Below are 17,506 nucleotides of genomic sequence, written 5' to 3'. Positions count from 1 at the left end.
ATCTCGGTTAACCGGCAAAATTCAGGAGTAGGTTTTACTTCATATTGTATTTGCCTTCTTCCATCTGTGCTGTGCAAGGGTGTGGCTGCAGCTGTTGCTAAGCTACAGAGACGCTTGAAACTTGAGGCCATTGTTCTACAGTTGTTAAGCAACAGGGTTTGTTGCTTTATACGGAGCTGTCAGCTCTCCCTATCTTTTACTATAGCGTTCGGTTATCTGGAATTTTTGGTGAACTGGCACCACGTTGGTCCCGTCCGTGCCGGATAAAAAAACGTTTCCTGCATATTAAACTAGCTGGGGAGCCCCGCGTTGCGAGGGCAATTTTGGGGCGCTTGGTCGCCCTGCACCTGTGTGTCCCCCCTCTCCCTGTCATGTCCTCTCCCTGTCCTATCCCTCCCTCCCCTCCCCTCTCTCCCTTCCCTCCTCTCCCCTGTCTCCCTCCCTCCCTCCCCCACCCCCACACCTACCCTCCCCCACCCCCACACCTACCCTCCCCCACCCCCACACCTACCCTCCCCCACCCCCACCTACCCCCCTCCCCTACCCCCTCCCCTTGCCCACCCCCTCCCCTCGCCCACCCCCTCCACACGGAAAAGCGTCGGCGCAGACGTAAACGGGAATGAGAGACAGTTTTTATTATTTACTGGAATTCAGCGGACCGGAGCTGAGGTCCCCCGCGTATCGCGCGGCTGATGGACGGCCGCTGCGGGCGGGCGGCGCATGCGCGGTCAGTGCGGGCGGCGCGAGGCAGCCCGCGGGGAGCAGGCAAGGGTGGCCTGGCGGCCGTTAGCGAGCGGGAAACTTCGGGCGGTCCGTCCGCGACACCGTGAAAACTGAGAGGGGGACGTAGAGAGAGACAGAGAGGGAAGAGGAGAAGGCGAGCGAGGGAAGAGGAGAGAGGGAAGAGGAGAAGGAGAGAGAGGAAGGAGAGAGAGAGAGGGGGGAGAGAGAGAGAGAGAGGGAAGAAAGAGAGAGAGGGAGAGAGAGAAATTTTTTGAGCTTCAGGCCCCAAGTCCCCCCTGCGCGAGGGTGAGGAGGAGGGGGGGGGTTGCTAAACACAATATAAAACTCAAATAAATTGTTAATTAATTCCCTAACACATAATTCAAATATTTACCTTACTTCCCTAACACACTGAAAGTGTGGGGAAAAAATTGTGAAAAATCAAGATGGCGGCCACTCACCTCGGTTCAGAAGGATAAGGCCCGCCCACACACGCACCGATTGGTCGACCGGTCAGGTCACCGAAGCGTAGGATTGGTCAATCGTCGAGTCACTCGACAGTCAACTGTAGGAAGGAACCCGCCGTACGATTGGTCGACCTCGACGTCACACGGTCGCTAATGAGACGCTAATGAGCGGCAGGCTGAACGTTTTTCGGATACCGCGGGCGGGACTTTTGTGCGGCCGAAACGTAAATACGCCTATGACCGGTCCGGAATCGCAAGCTTTCTTTTGAGGCGACGCGCGCGTCGGTACGCTCTGTAACTTTCAAACGTATAGAGAACGGACAGACATCGGGACAGACAGACATCGGGACAGACAGAAGAGCTCTTTTATATATATATAGATACGGAAGTGCTATTAACATGAGATAATAAGCATAATAAAAAAAAATTAAAGGCGCTTAAGAGGCACACAGAACATGGGAATAGCTGAGGCAGTGACTGTGGTGCAGGAAATGAAAACAGCAGAAGTTGGCAAAGTGCACCAGATCCAGCAGCCTGAGGAGAAGACAAAAAGCAAGCCAGCACCAAGGCTGCAGACTCCCACACCCCTCAGCATGGTGTTCCAACCACAGTTCTCCACCTACAAGCACATCCAGCATCCCCCTCCCCAAATACCGACACACCCATCCCATAACAGCAGTGGGCACTATAGCTAATGTCTGAGGTTGTTGAAGTCAATGTTAAGGCCAGAGAAATGGTCTTAGTCGTGCTTATAAGCGCTTTTGTTTTTGCTATGTCGATGCAGAAGAACTAGAGAACCTCGAGAAGGAACTAGAAAGGAAGATGAAGGAGATTGAGCAGATGGAACAGGAGCAATCCAAGGCAATAGAGAACGTTAGAAGGCAAGAACAATTGAACAAGTCACTTAAACAGGAACAGCAACAACAGAAGAGCAACTGCAAAATACTGGAGCGAGAGGTGGCGACCAAGAATGAACTGGTATGACTTTGAGTTAATAACGATATTTAAGAAGAAAATAGGTAACACCTGCAAAAAGAAAAATACTAAAAAGAATGTGGAAAGAGTGGGGCATGGGATTCAAGTGGAGTTAGCAGAAGCATAATGGACCAAGTGACCTCCTCCTGTGCTGAAATTTCCATAATTTTTATATCCAGTTTACAAAATGTTATGGGGGATACAGAATTCAAAATCATAGGCCCAGAATTTCCTGGAAAGTTTCAGTGTAACTGTGGTGTAAGAGTGGCTTTGCGCCAGTTTTTTATACAAGGACATTTCTGTGCAACTGATTTACATCGGTTTTACACCAAAACATCAGTTATGCACAGATTTTCTGTTCTGCATAATAATGGAAGAGAAGGAGGAGCAGCAGTGGCAAGAGGCTTGGAGAGCGAGGCACCATTACAGAAGGTACTGACAGAGTGAAACCACTAGCACAGTGACACAATTGTAGGGAAATTCCTCAGCTGCTCCCACACTGCTGGTATGACTTCACTGGAAGTGCGGTGGAAACCCCATTTATGTATGAATGGGGTTTCCGCTGCACTTCTGGCGAAGTAACATCGGTGGAGCGGGAGCATTCCCGAGGAATTTCCTGGCCAATATCATTCAAAAGTAAAACTGCAACTGGTAAAGATGTTAACCTGAAAAGAAAGTTGTGAATAAGGAAGATGGTTGTGACGGTTGGAGGTCAATCATCACAGCCCCAGAACATCGCTGCAGGAGTTCCTCAGGGCAGTGTCCTAGGCCTATCCACCTTCAGCTGCTTCATCAATAACCTTCCCACCATCTTAAGGTCAGAAGTGGGGATGTTCGCTGATGACTGCACAGTGTTCAGTGCCATTCACAACTCCTCAGATAATATAGCAGTCCATGCCCGCATGCAGCAAGACCTGGACAACATTCAGGCTTGGGCTGATGAGTAGCGGGTAACATTTGCGCCACACAAGTGCCAGGCAATGACTATCTCCAACAAGCGAGCGTTGAACCACTGCCCCTTGACATTCAACGGCATTACCATCGCCAAATCCCCCACAATCAATATCCTGGGGGGTCACCATTGACCAGAAACTTAACTGGACCAGCCACATAAATACAGTGGCAACAAGAGCATGTCAAAGGCTGGGTATTATGCGGCGAGTGTCTCACCTCCTGACTCCCCAAAGCCTTTCCACCATCTACAAGGCACAAGTCAGGAATGTGATGGAATACTCTCCACTTGCTTGGATGAGTGCAGCTCCAACAACATTCAAGAAGCTCGACAGCATGCAAGACAAAGCAGCCCGCTTGATTGGCACCCCATCCACCACCTTAAACATTCACTCCCTCCACCACCGGCGTACCATGGCTGCAGTGTGTACCATCTACAAGATGCACTGCAGCAACTCGCCAAGGCTTCTTCAACAGCGCCTCCCAAACCCACGACCTATACCATCTTGAAGGACAAGGGCAGCAGGCACATGGGAACACCATCACCTCCAAGTTCCTCTCCAAGTCACACACCATCCTGACTTGGAAGTATATCACCGTTCCTTCATCGTCGCTGGGTCAAAATCCTGGAACTCCCTCCCTAACAGCACTGTGGGAGTACCTTCACCACAGGGACTGCAGCGGTTCAAGAAGGTGGCTCACCACCTCCTTCTCAAGGGCAACACGGATGGGCAATAAATGCTGGCCTTGCCAACGACACCCACACCCCGTGAACAAATAATTAAAAAAAAATTCAAACTTTAACAATATTAACTAGGTCGACTAGGCCTTTATTTACTAGAGTTTAAAAGAATGAGAGGGGATCTCATTGAAACGTATAAAATTCTGACAGGGCTAGACAGACTGGATGCAGGGAGGATGGTTCCCCTGGCTGGGGGGATCTAGAACGAGGGGCCACAGTCTCAGGATACGGGGTAGGACATTTAGGACTGAGATGAGGAGAAATGTCTTCACTCAGCGGGTGGTGAACCTGTGGCATTCTCTACCACAGACAGCTGTGGAGGCCAAGTCACTGAATATATTTAAGAAGGAGATAGATAGATTTCTAGACACAAAAGGCATCAAAAGGTATGGGGAGAGAGCAGGAATATGGTATTGAGATAGAGATCAGCCATGATCATATTGAATGGCAGAGCAGGCTCGAAGGGCCGAATGGCCTACTCCTGCTCCTATTTTTCTATGTTTCTATTAACAATGGCTTTTTGACATGAGTGTTGGCTGTTGCACAAATGGTGAATGTGTACAAATTAATCTTTGTTATTGGACATAGCAATGGAGCTGCTGCCTTTTCACTTGCAAGTAGAAATGAGAGTCTAAACAAGAAATACGTTCCTCTCCAGTAGGCCTGCTGGTAAAATGTTGGGGAATCTTAACTGGACAACTGTGAGTTCAAACTCAGATTTAACTGAGATTTACACTTCCTTCCCCTCATTATGCAAGTTTTGGTGGTTCTTGGCAGACCACTAAATGATGCAGCATTGTTGCTGTGGAGCGTCATAGTGCTCAATTCCACACTCCACACATGCAAGTTTCCTGATTTTTACATTAAAAAGTTCATTAAACAGAATGCAGACACACGTAATAAGTCTTTATTTTCTATGGGGAATACACCATTTAAAAAATAGCTTATAAAATATCTAGTGTGTCCTTTATTTAAAATTGTAGTTAACCTTCAGGCACTCAGTTCTTTTTGATACCTTTTGTCTCCCCTTATTTGGGATCTATGGACAGGGATGTAATTTAAAGAAAAATTGGCAATGCACAACCAGTCTCTGGCATAAAAAGCTGTTCTCAGATTTCATATGAAATGTCTTTTAATAACATTTTTGGTCAGTATGGTTAAAATGATGTACCCGAGCTTGAAACCCTGCTGTGAGTTTGAGATGATACTAAAAGTCTGTGCCTCAGATGAATGTGCTTACATAAATCTGATAATGCGTAATGGAGTGTCGTGTCATCAGTTGTGTTTGGCTTTGAGGTGCTCAAAAGATATGAAGAGTAAAAACCAATTTTGCCTTCAGTTCTGGAGGGGAAAAGTGCTGTGTACACTTATACAGTTTTTACAGATTTTTGCAATTTGTGCTGACAACCTGTGCTTGCATTTCTCTCTTTAGCTGGTATCATTGGTTGTTCACAACACCCTCCCCGCTGTGCGCTACATCTCTGTTCCCCAGTGAAGGTAGCCTGTGGAAAAATAAAATGTACAACTCATCTATTTTTGTCATCAGTTGATCTGTCTGCATGTTGAACTGAATGGATGTTTTTGTTTAAACAAAAACAAATGCACTGTACTTTGTGCACTGATCTTTTACTTGTATGCTGTGAGCACAACCGCAAAGCATGTTTGGAAATGCTGGCAGCTGCAAGGTTCTTTTTTGTTTCATTTTTAAGCAACGTGTTTTTAACTGAAGAGTTTTTCTAAAACCTTGGTAACAATTTGTATGATTCTCAAACCTTATTATATTGACTGTTCCATTTTACTCCTGTTTGTTTTACCTGTTGCTTTTCTTCAGTTTTTCCTGCCGCTGTCTATTGAGGCCTTACTGCACGCTTGCCTTCAGGTATCACAGCATGTAGCACTCCTGTTGCATGCAGCAGGGATCACACAAAGGATTTCAGTGGCTGGGATGCAAAAATATACCTGAAGCTTCTTAATGATAAAACATTACATAAATGGTATAACAGAAGACATTATGCTTCATGCTGTTAGAAAACCCGGAGTCACCTGAAGACGTTGTATTCGTGTTCTAAATCAGACCTGCTGTCTAAACTACTGGTCAGCTTGTAGAAATAATAATTTTGCAGCAGTCAAAATTAATACATTCAGTGAATGAATAAACATTGTACCAATCATGTTTGGGTTGAGATGGCTGAAGGAACTGCCACCAATGGTGGTGCAGCTTTGGAAGACCAGCAGGCAAGTGCTGGGTTATAGGGCTGGAGAAGGTTTCAGAGGGAGGGTGAGACTCTGGAGGAATTTGAATTGCGGACTGGGGAGTCGGTGGAGATTGGTCAGGTGATGGGTGAGTGGGACATCGTGCGAGGCAGGATATGTGCAATGTAGTTTTAGAGTTTGTGTAGAGTTTAGCTAATGGAACTGATGGATTAGTTAAGATTTGGGTTTCTTTATTTTATTAGACTGTTCTGTTAAGAATGATGGAAGGAATATTTTCAAAAATATCCCACGTGTGATCTCTGTGTTTGTTATTGTGATTTTTACTGTGTTTGTGTGTGTGTGCTTGTGATTTGACATGCATTGAGAAAGATTTGTATAACAAAAAGAACATGGAGAAATCTGTAATTATATCAATTGAGCTGTTCAATATCAAAATTTGTTCATTTTAAGATAAGCTATATGCATACATAAAATATTAGGATTTTTTGGGATAGTGACTGTCGCATAAAAAACAGCATCTTTACATGTACTTGGGGATCACCTATAAAATATTCAGGAAGTAATTTTAGGTTTTAAAATCGTTACTAGTATGAAAGGATTTCTTTTTTTTTAAATACATTTAATTTGCATTGTTAAACTTTGCTCATCATGGAAACATCTGACTGCTTGTCCTCATTAGATATGTTTTTAGAATGTTGATTTAGTGAAAAACTATTTCTTCAGAAGCTGAAAATTTTAAAAAGAATCTTCAAAGAATAATAGTATGTTTGTTTCCAAGAGATAGCCAAGAAGAAATTTAGCCCCAAATTAGTATTAATTTCAACTAACTATGTTGGCCATTTTAATATTCTAAAGTGCAATCCTTTCTACACAGTACTATCCTTAGCTGAAAGAATAAATAATATCTGCGTTTATTATTAGGCCTTAAACTTTTGATTAATAGACTTTAGATTTATAATCCTCTTTTATAAAAAATTAAAAAAAAATTGAATTGTTTTAGATAATGTATTTTAGCTAATGCAACTACAATATATAGTAGCAGGTGCAATGGTCCAAGATTTACTCACTTTAAATGTTGCTTACTCTCCACAATTAGGTACGCAGATTAATTACTGCAGAGATTAAAATGTCACTAACATGGCTAATCAATGAAGTAGAATCAGTTAGTTTAATTTTCTTGATTGCACAAACTGCTTTAAATGCATCAGCCTTGACTCTCGCCTCGGAGTCAGAATGTTGTGGGTTCAAGCCCCAGTCCAGAGACTTGAGCACATAATCCAGGCTGACACTCCAGTGCAGTACTGAGGGAATGCTGCACCGTCGGCGGTTCCGTCTACTGGATGAGAAGTTAAACCGAGTCTCCGTCTGCTTTCTCAAGTGGACGTAAAAGATCCCATGACACTGATCGAAGAAGAGCAGGGGAGTTCTCCCCTGTGTCTTGGCCAGTATTGATCCCTCAAGCAACATCACTAAGAGATTATCTGGACATTATCTCATTGCTGTTTGTGGGGCCTTGCTGTGCACAAATAGGCTGTCGCATTTCCCTACATTAGAACAGTGATTACACTTCAAAAAGTACTTTAAGCTGTAAAAGCGCTTTGGGACTTCCTGAGGTTGTGATAGGCACTATATAAATGCAAGTTCTATCTTTTTCTATCACTAAACAGAAACAAAGGAGATGGGTATCTCTTTCAATTGGGGAGCATCACACCTCAATTTCTTGTCTCGTGGTGTTTCTTATGTATTGTCTGATCACCTGCTCTTCTGCCTTAACCAAAGGAAACATTGGGGGAGCAAGATTTGACTTCAAGAAGTCAAGAGGAGAAAGAAGAGCGCACTTTAAAAAATAATCATATTTACAGTTGTCTGACATGATGAATACTATGCTATGTTATTTGTTTTTCATATTTTTGTTCTTTCTGCTACAGCTGAAGCAGAAGACAGCAGAGCTAACGAGGGTCTGTCATAAGCAGTATCAGCTGGAACAGGAACTGGCATTTTACAAGATTGATGCCAAGTTTGAACCACTGCATCACTTTCCAACTGAGGTAATATATAACCTTACTTTATTGGGTTGCTTATCTATTGATAAAGACCAATTCTGGGAGAAGGGGTGTCAATCTTGATGGAACAAAAGTAAAAAATCCTGTCGTATTCTAAATTGTGTATCCAATAATTCATACATTTACACCGTCATTCCTTTTTTAGCTGATTATTCCAAAGCACTCCTGGCTGGCCTCCCACGTTCTACCCTATATAAGTTTGAGGTCATCCAAAACTTGGTGCGAGTTAGGGCACGGACAGCCAAGTCCCATTCATCCATCACCCCTGTGCTCGCTGACCTACATTGGCTCCGGGTTAAGCAACGCCTCGATTTCAAAATTCTCGTCCTTGTTTTCAAATTCCTCCATGGCCTCGCCCCTCCCTATCTCTGTAATCTCCTCCAGCCCCACAACCTCCCCCCCCCCCCCCCCCCGAGATATCTGCGCTCCTCTAATTCTGCCCTGTTGAGCACCCCTGATAATCGCTCGGCCATTGGTGGCCGTGCCTTCTGTTGCCTAGGCTCTAAGCTCTGGAATTCCCTCCAATTAGACAATAAAGTAGCAGGGAAGGATTTATTCTAACATGATCATGGAGTGATATTTTGATATTTAAATTTCGTGATTCCCTGCAAAGAAGCTCTTGATTTTGGCTTAAGAAGAAGTGGAATGCACAACAGAAGCTTATTCTCCAACTGACAGCAGTGGGATATTAGTGTGCAAGTTACAGCTGGTTCTTGAATATCTCCTGCCGACCAATTTGAGTGATTATAGCCAGAGTTCTGGAAGCATGTCTATCCACCTGCTCAGCTGCGGAATGCCGTTAGGCACGTAAAAGGTGGGAGAGAACAAATTTTCTGGAGAGATGCTAATTATTATTGTAGAATCTGAACACATTTACAAATGCTTTGCTTCTTTTCACATTATATTTTTCTGTTACAGATTTACATTCCTATTTTCATGTGGTTCTTTTTTTGGTACTTAAACACTTTGGCCTAGAAATTCAGTATCACCATGTTTGGGGCGCTACAGCCGGGCGTTTGCTAAATTTAGCACCCGGCGCAACTTAGCGCCACCTTTGCCGAAATTGAGTTCCATCGCTCCAAGAGGTTGCTGCTGCGCTAAAGCAGGCGATGCACGACTATCATAAAGCGCTAAGCCGGCGAGCCGAGGCGCTAACACCGAGGGCGGGCGCAGCGCAGGTGCGGCGAGTTGCTGATTGAAGGCAGACACGCCGGTCAGCTCTTAAAGGGGGAGGGTCGATTTGTTTGGCTGGCACACCCTGCACACTGCAGCCCTGAAGCAAGGCCTGACCATTGCTGGTTCATCAGTTCTACGCCCAGGACCATGGAGAAGGCCGCTATTCTTCCAAATCCCATTGCACGCTCTTGCTGCTTGTCCAGAGTCATGGGGAAGGAGATGTACTGACGTCTCCTTCTGAAAAGGGCATTGGTCACCTGGCGGATGCAGCAATGTACCGCGAACTGGGAGATGTTGGCAATGTCCCCAGTAGCGGATTGGAAGGAGCCGGTGGCATAGAAGTTGAGAGCCACCTTCACTGCCACCGACAGAGACGTCCTGCTCCTCAGCTGTGGCTGCAGATCTCTGCGAAGCAGGTGGCAGATCTCAGTGACCACCTCCCTTCTGAATCGCAGCCTCTGAACACACTGCTCCTCAGACATGTTCAGATATGAGAACTGCTGGCGATATACCCTGGGTGGGTAAGGCCTCCTGTGCCGACGCCTGTTGGCCCTTCTCCGTCTGTCCATGACTGGCACTCTCTCACGGCGTCTCTGAGCCCTTTGAATGCAATGGAGAAGCCCAGCGTTTCCACCCATTGCAGCCCCCATTATATGTGGCGACTCAAGGCTATGGCACTGAAAGTTAAATCCAAGTGCAAAGCTCTGGCCTGAAGCCAGAAGTACCTGTGCGAGCGCTGAGTCAAAGCAGAAAGCTCTCTCCCTTTGTCTCTCTCCAAATATCCGTCTCCCATACAGAAGGATTGGCACAAAATGGCTGCCACTTATAATGCAGGAGGAGTCCCCTTTAAATAGCGCCCCATAGCGACTGGGAACCATTCCCCTCTACCGGTCACTGGGGGCGCCAGGCGCACAGAAGGGCGGCGCCACTGAAGTTCCGGTTCGGGGCACACCAAGGGCGTTGCACCATGAAATGACGTCAGGATCTGCGCGCGCAGCTGAGCGGGCACTGCGGTTTTGCGCCGCCGCTAAATCTTGAGTGAAGTTCGCGAGAGGCGCAGATCGCGCCGCGCCCGGGCGCTAGCCGCTTAGCGCCCCACTTCTCCTCCTAAGGCGCTAACAACTGAATTTCTAGGACTTTGTTTTGACATTCTGGGGGAGAAATTGGGTTGAGCCGCAAACAGGGCGCCAAGCTCGCCTGGGCGTCAGATTTTGCGCTGCGATCGGAGCAGCAGCGATCGCCGGAAATTCAGCTTGAGCGTCCCAAGAGGGACACGGGGCGAGGCTCGCGGCGCTCCGCGTCCCTCTTAGGGCGCTGAAACTGAATATCGCAGCGCAACGTGCCACAGCGCCACACGCTGCGGCACGGCGCGCTGCGGTACTACAGGCCTTCCTGCCATTCTTAAGGGGGAGGAGCCTGCACCAGCACGATGAGCGATCGCGAGTGCCGACAAAAGAGCCCGGCACCGAGGAGAAGTGCCGGGCTCTCGGAAAACATCCGGCAATGCCGCGGGGGGGAGAACAGGAGGCCGGGGACGGAGGTGCTGGTAGGCGGCCACCGAAAAAAAACGGCCGCCCCGCACCTCCACCTTAATTCGCGCCACAGGTAGGCCCCGTGAACCGTGCGCGATTAGCGAGCGGTGCTACAGAGGCGGTCGCTGCCAAATATCGCGATCGGGGCGGAAGGGGGGCACTGCGCACACCGATGACGTCATTGGTGGCGGCGCAGCGCAACGCAACAGGCTAACACCGCCATTAGCGCCCCAGCTAAATATCGCGGGAGGCGTGGCCAGCGGCGCTAAAGCCACAGAGTGCCCTCTTTAGGCGCTAACTGGTGGCGCAGCCCACCGAATTTCTCCCCCTTAATGTTTTTTTGGGGGGGGGGGGGGGAAATTGGGTTACTTTGCGCCTCCCGTTAGTGCCAACTGGGCGCAAAGCCCCTAGCACCTGGATGCGGTGCCACTAACGCCTCCCGCGCAATTCAGCGGGAGGTTAGCGGTAGCTGGTAGCGCCCCGCGGTTCCGTGCCTCAGGTGATGATATCATCGCCGTGCTCAGCGCCCCGGTCGCAAACTTCAGTTGTGCCCCCTGACTTACCGCCGGACGATATGTCCGACAGGGTCAGGGTGGTGTTCTTGCGGCCGCGGCGGCGCAAATTAAAGGGCTGGTGCCGGGCGGCCATTGTTTTTTTGGGCCGCCTGCCAGCACCTGACCCCTTTCGCTTCCTCATGTGGGGTGCTGGCTGTGATCGGTCAGCCCGGCACTCCTCTTGAACACCGGGCTGTTTTCCCGGCATCTCGCTCCCCGGTGGTCCAACAGGGCCCCGGTGCGCGCTGTGCTAGGCCCCTCCCCTTTAATTAGGGGAGGAAGACCTGTAATACCGCGGCACTACGTGCCGACGCGTGTGGCGCTGTTGCACGTAGCGCCACGATATTGAATGGTGGCGCCCCAGGAAGGAAGGGGAGCGCTTTCAGTAGCACCCCGCCACCTGTTTGGGGCGTTACCACTCAATTTCCGGTGCAGGGTTGCTAACTTTTTGGGGGCACTAAAAGTAGCGCCCCGGCAAACCAAATTTTCCCCCCTTATTTTCTATTCATATCACATTCAGAATGTTTTTACCAAAAACTTCATTAATGTCCTTTTCACAATTTCTTTGAGCATGGCTTAGTTTTCTTTTTAGTGCAAAAGGTCACTGGATCTTAGATGTAATAATTTGTATAATAACTTGTATTTTTTAATTGAAACATTTTACAGAATTTTGAATTAGAAGAATTCCCTAATGAGAGCCCATACATTGGGAAGGCCAGGTACAAGAGAAACTTCTACATCCAAGAGGAACATATCGCTGACCCAGTGCAGCATGGAAAAGTTGGAAAAATTCAGTTTGATGAGGATGACCAGGGAAAAAATGAAGAAGTGAGAGCAAAACTTCATCAAGCACTGGATATACAGCTGGAAGACAAAAAGAAGAAAATTCAGAAAGGTAGAGTTCTAGAATTATAGTTTGGAATTATGCTCTTAAATTGCTTCGGTATTTAACAGTGAAAGATCAATTAAAGCTGTAAAGAAAATTAAAATATAAAAAGTTAAAAACTATATAAATTTTTAATGAGTGAAGCTCTCAAGAACATTTCAATCTATTATTTCTTCTAATAACCCAAATCTATCTAAGAACTCCCTATATGGTAAATGGACCACGGGGCATCATACAAAACCTTACAAACCAGGAAACTCCCAGTTTTGATCCCTGGTCTAGCTAATCTTGGCCCGAGCAGAGGTGAGAGCACTCGCAATTTGCCTTGGAGTATCTGGTTAATGGAGGATAAAATCAGCAGTGATTTCTACTACTGGAAAGTGTACTTGGGGACGCTGTTGGGTGAGATGTGGATCAGGCTCAGTGTGATTCCGTCCACTGGTTGAACAGCTCATCAACATTCAATATACTTAAGTGAGCTAGCACCACTGGAACCCTTCAGGGAAAGAGGAACCTTTTTTCATTTCTTGAAAATTATTACATAAAGTTCAAATCATGAGAATATTTTAGTATTGAAAAACAGTAGATTTTCTGAAAATAAATGAGTTTTGAAGCTATAAAATTTGACAACTGTGAGTTCCTTTTCTCATAGATGAAATTTATAAAGTACAATAAACTTTTTTTTCAAATGGTTTCATTTTTAATATGAAACTGCCAAGTTCTAGGGCATTGACAGTGTTATACTGCAGTTTTAAAATTGGTGCAATGCTTTATTTACAGTATAATTGGATCATTATAAAGGCATGAAGATTTTAAAACATAGTATAGAAGTTGTATTTTCACATTTTTATGTCTCAAAAAAGGACTGTGAAACAACAAAATAGGCATGTGACTTGTACATTATTGTGATTGAGGGAGTAGATTCATAATTTTATGTACTACATAATTTTATAGGAAATTTCAATTGCAACACTGATTTCTAAAGCGCAAAATAAAAAATTCCCAGTGTACTGTGATTTGCTTTTTGTTTTGTTTCAACTGCAACTATCAAAGAAAATACAAGTAATAATTCTGCTGAATTTTCACATAAGCTGCTTTTATGATCATTTTTCATAGCTGAAGAGTCGTTAAGGCAGCTACAGAGTGAAAAAGAAAAGACACAACAGCAAGTTTTGAGAGCAGCTGAAGAGCTTAAAAATATGGAGGCGATAGCAACGCAAAAGCGGGTGTGTATGGGTTAATAACAATTTAAATGTCTAGGACCTACAAAGCTACAGTTAGATTATGTCACCAGCACTGTTCCCTTTAAACTGCACGGCTGTACAGCTGTCTGGAGCTCCCATGCAGCTGATTCACCAGCTTTTAAATGCAAAAACCGTGCATGCGCGGATTTTTGAATGGGCCGCGCAGCCCCTTAAAGGCCCCCCAAAAAGTTAGAGGGAACATTGGTCACCGGTGAGGCTTTGACATGTGGACAAACTCAACTAGTGTGGTGATTACAGCAACTACAAAGAAATACAGAGCTGATATGTATTCCTCTGTGGTTGGACAAGTGGGTCAGAAAATTATGCTGGTGAGGCAATCTAATTAAGTAGCAATTTGAATTTTCCTGGTAATGGTGTGAATCATAGTGCCGTCATTCTGAACGTACCTTCACGGGTATATTAAAAATAAATGCTCATGAGAATTTGTGCATTTTAAATATATAATGCCTGTAAATTCCAAGAAGATAAATTTTGCATCTTGAACAAACATTTCAATCACCATATAACTGATTTGCATATTGGTAGTTCAGGAGCAGTCTGACGTTTTAGCACAGTTCCATTCCTATCTATCCAATTGTAGCAAAAGCATCTCCAGCAATGGTTTCTCTTCCTGACCTCCAACCTGTTACCTCCAGAGTGTCTCAGTGTTCCATCTTTGGGATCCTGCTCTTCCTCATCTACAGACATGAAGTTAGCTTTCATATATCTACTCTACCTCTTCACCAACTCTCTCGACCACACAAGTACCTTGTGCTGTTCAGCTTGCCTGTCTGACATCAAGTCATGGCTGAGCAATAACTTTCTCCAACTTAACATCAAGAAGACTGCAGCTGTGGATTCTGTCCCCCTGCCTGGTCATTTTCACTGAGTGCAAAACCTAGGCATTCTATTCGACCCTGAGCTATGTTTTAATCTTCATATCCTATTTTTCAAGATCACTGTTTTCCACCTGTGTAACATTACCAACCTTCACCCCTACCTCCGCCCCTTCATCACTAAAATTATTTTTATTATATATATTTGTCACCTCTAGATTCAATTATTCAAAAACTGTCCCTTCTGGCCACCCATCCTCCACCAATTTCAACCTGTCCAAAACGCAGCTGCCCGTTTCCTGCTGAAATATAGTGGCCCAGATTTTGTGGTGGTAATGACAGCGGAACTGTCAGTGTTCGTCATCATTACCCCTCTGAAATTGATATTAACTTCAGGATTTAGCGCATGCGCAGAAAAACACGGAAATCCTGAAGTTGCGGTCAGTCATTCACTGCTCCACCACAGGTTGCGCTATGGAACTTCCCAGAGCCGGCAATCAATTGAAATCACATAAGGATGAAAACAACCCTTATTACACTGGAATATCGCTGTTAAACCCCCCTCTCCCCGAAAAACTTAAGCCTTACTGAAAGAGGTGTAATATGGGTTTTTAATGGCATATTGAATGCTGAACAACTGTTCTGGCCCTAAAAAACTAATTTTATATTTGTGGAATGTCAAATTTTTCTGTTAATATGATTAAAAATTGCAAGGTTTAAGTTTTTTTTTAAGTTTATGATATTTCAATTTCTACCTTATTCCTATGTGTATGTTCCAACCTTTATTTCACTCTTTGTAAAATTTATAAAAAGTAAATTAGAATCTGTACATTTTACCTCCTGGTTTGCTGTCTGTGAGAATTGTTCAATGTAGTTGGCTGCTTAGCCGACTTGATGACTTCACAGTTGCTGGACGCTGGAGATTCGCTTGATTTGCCGCCAGATTCAAACGAAGATCGGGAGAGCTGAAATCAATGCTACAGAGATCACTAGATCTTTGTGGGCAGCTTTCTTTGAGGTCAGCGGTGAGCGCCGTCGCTTTGCTGCTGGCCGCAAATTCCAGTCCATTATTTGTTCATACAACAGAATAGACAATGTGCCAGCTACTTGTTCAAGAGGTCAGTGACTCGCTATGAAAAGAAATACCTCCTAACATCTAACCTAGTTCTATTTTTGCATATCTTATACTTCCATCCCCTGGTCCTCCCTAACCTAATCTATCTGATTCCTCTCAGCAGTTTGTAAATCGCTACAATAATTTGAATTTACCTATTAAAAGTACAGGTCAGGATTGAAGCTAAAATTTACAATCGTGCGCCATACCCAGGACTACCTGTGACTAACACCTCAGAAAATCCGCTAGTGTATATACCTATCTGTAATGTGTTAGGAGTCTCATGTGGTATGCACTTATCTACATTAGCCTTACTTCATATGTCCTGATTTTTTTTTTTAGTCTCCCTTTTTATGTGAACATTTGCCTGTTATGTCTTAAGGACAGGCCTCTTTCTGTCAGGTGAAACTGTTGTGCTTTCCCGCTACACCTTCAAGGCCCTCTGATATCCAGAGAACTCCAGTCTGACCATGGCATAGTAAGCATTTTTTTTAACCAACAATACATCTAAATTAATTTGATCAAAATAGGCTTAATATACTGTGCAAAACAGCGTATTTTCCCTGATGATAATAAAGGAAAAGGCTTTCCGTTTGCTTTCACAATCCAACACATTTTTTTAAAGAAAATTCAAATTAGGTGAGAAAATAAACTTTGTCACGCTTCCCCTTTGTCGAATGAGTGCTAGTAATTGGATTGTTTATATTCTCTAACAAGTGATAATCAAGTAATAATTAGAGGCTTTTTGTTTGCTTTCAAAATTCAATGATTTTTAAAAAATAATTCCTATTATGAAAGATATTTTGTGTTTCTCTCTCTTGCAGCTTAATACATTTTCTAAAGTTTATAAAATACATTTTGAACGCCAACTAAAGTTACAAGTGTGTAATTAGTACAGTGGGTCATGTTTTCTCACCTCACTCGCACACATACACTCTTACAATCACGCATGCTCTCTGTTTCAAAAAAGTATTTTTTGCTTCTCTTCTATATTTTCTATATTCAGCTTAATATTTAATGTTGCAATTTAAAGTGCCATTTTAATTTCTCTAGTCATCCAAGAAACATTTGCTGTTCCTTCATTACTTCTTGTGGGAATATCACTAGTTTGTGTCTAAATCATATTCTGTTTGAAAGTTTCCCATTGCTTGTCTTCTGTCTTGTCTGTCAATTTGTCATTCCATTTTATCTCGTAAAAATTTTTAATTTTTAAAAATCTTTTCGATGAGGACACAACTGCTGCCAACGAAATGAAGTAGTTGTGCATGCGCAGTTCCAGTGTTTTTTTGGTTGTTTGCTAACTGGGGGGAAACGAGATCGCTGCTGCTGAACTGAGCCATGTCAGGAAAATAAAATAAAAATTAAAAGTTGAATTCGTGTTTCTATTGGCTTATGAAAGTTAACATTAAAAAAAAATCCAAGTTAATTAAAAGTGAAAAATTAAATTTTTTCTTTTCACTTGAAGTATTTATTCATCAATGTGCCGTATCTATAACTGGATTCATTATAGTGTTTTGAAAATTAATTTAAAATTATTTACTTGCTAAACAAATGTAAGGATTTTTCAGAATTTGTGCAAATCAATTTAAGCTCACTCTGAAGAGTGCCAAATAGGAGGTACAGATACGGTTTTGATTCATCAAAATTATATTTTTTTTAAATTGACTGCTTCCTGCCTGCCTGCAGGTGAAAAATTGTATGTAGCACAGGAAGACCTAACGAGAGTGAAAATATAAATTAGAAACAGAGCACAAGAATTTTCTTTAATTCCATTTAAAGCAAGCTCCTAATTGTGAATGAATTATTCTATACTGTAGTAATATATCGCACCCTACCACGTCAAAATGCTTTGCACAGTTGTGGTTATGCAGGCTCATTGAAAATGTAGTGTTTCCCCACACAAAAGGAAGGAAGTTACGTCTGAATCATCATGGCCTTCTCTAGTTCATGTCTTGGCAGAGGCCTGAGAGCCTGTTGCCTGCTAACCTTTTAGTTGGGAAATGATGCATGAAAATTTAAAAGGAAAGAA

The 17,506-nt window shown here is 44.1% G+C and overlaps 1 protein-coding gene across 4 annotated transcripts in view; it reads left to right on the top strand.

The window, feature by feature from the left end:
* cntrl (centriolin) overlaps positions 1 to 17,506 on the top strand; it is a 121,865-nt gene that overhangs the window by 14,348 nt on the left and 90,011 nt on the right. For all 4 annotated transcript variants that reach the window (XM_085965555.1, XM_085965554.1, XM_085965556.1 and 1 more), the window contains exons 7-10: positions 1,975 to 2,168; positions 8,001 to 8,120; positions 12,064 to 12,292; positions 13,400 to 13,509. In XM_085965555.1, coding sequence (XP_085821681.1) covers positions 1,975 to 2,168; positions 8,001 to 8,120; positions 12,064 to 12,292; positions 13,400 to 13,509 — 653 coding nt within the window. The remainder of the gene's footprint in view (positions 1 to 1,974; positions 2,169 to 8,000; positions 8,121 to 12,063; positions 12,293 to 13,399; positions 13,510 to 17,506) is intronic.

This window comes from Somniosus microcephalus, chromosome 23 (genome assembly GCF_052327205.1).
Source record: "Somniosus microcephalus isolate GS21.2 chromosome 23, FLI_Smic_1.0, whole genome shotgun sequence".
NCBI lineage: Eukaryota > Metazoa > Chordata > Chondrichthyes > Squaliformes > Somniosidae > Somniosus > Somniosus microcephalus.
This window is presented reverse-complemented; position numbering and strand designations above follow the sequence as displayed.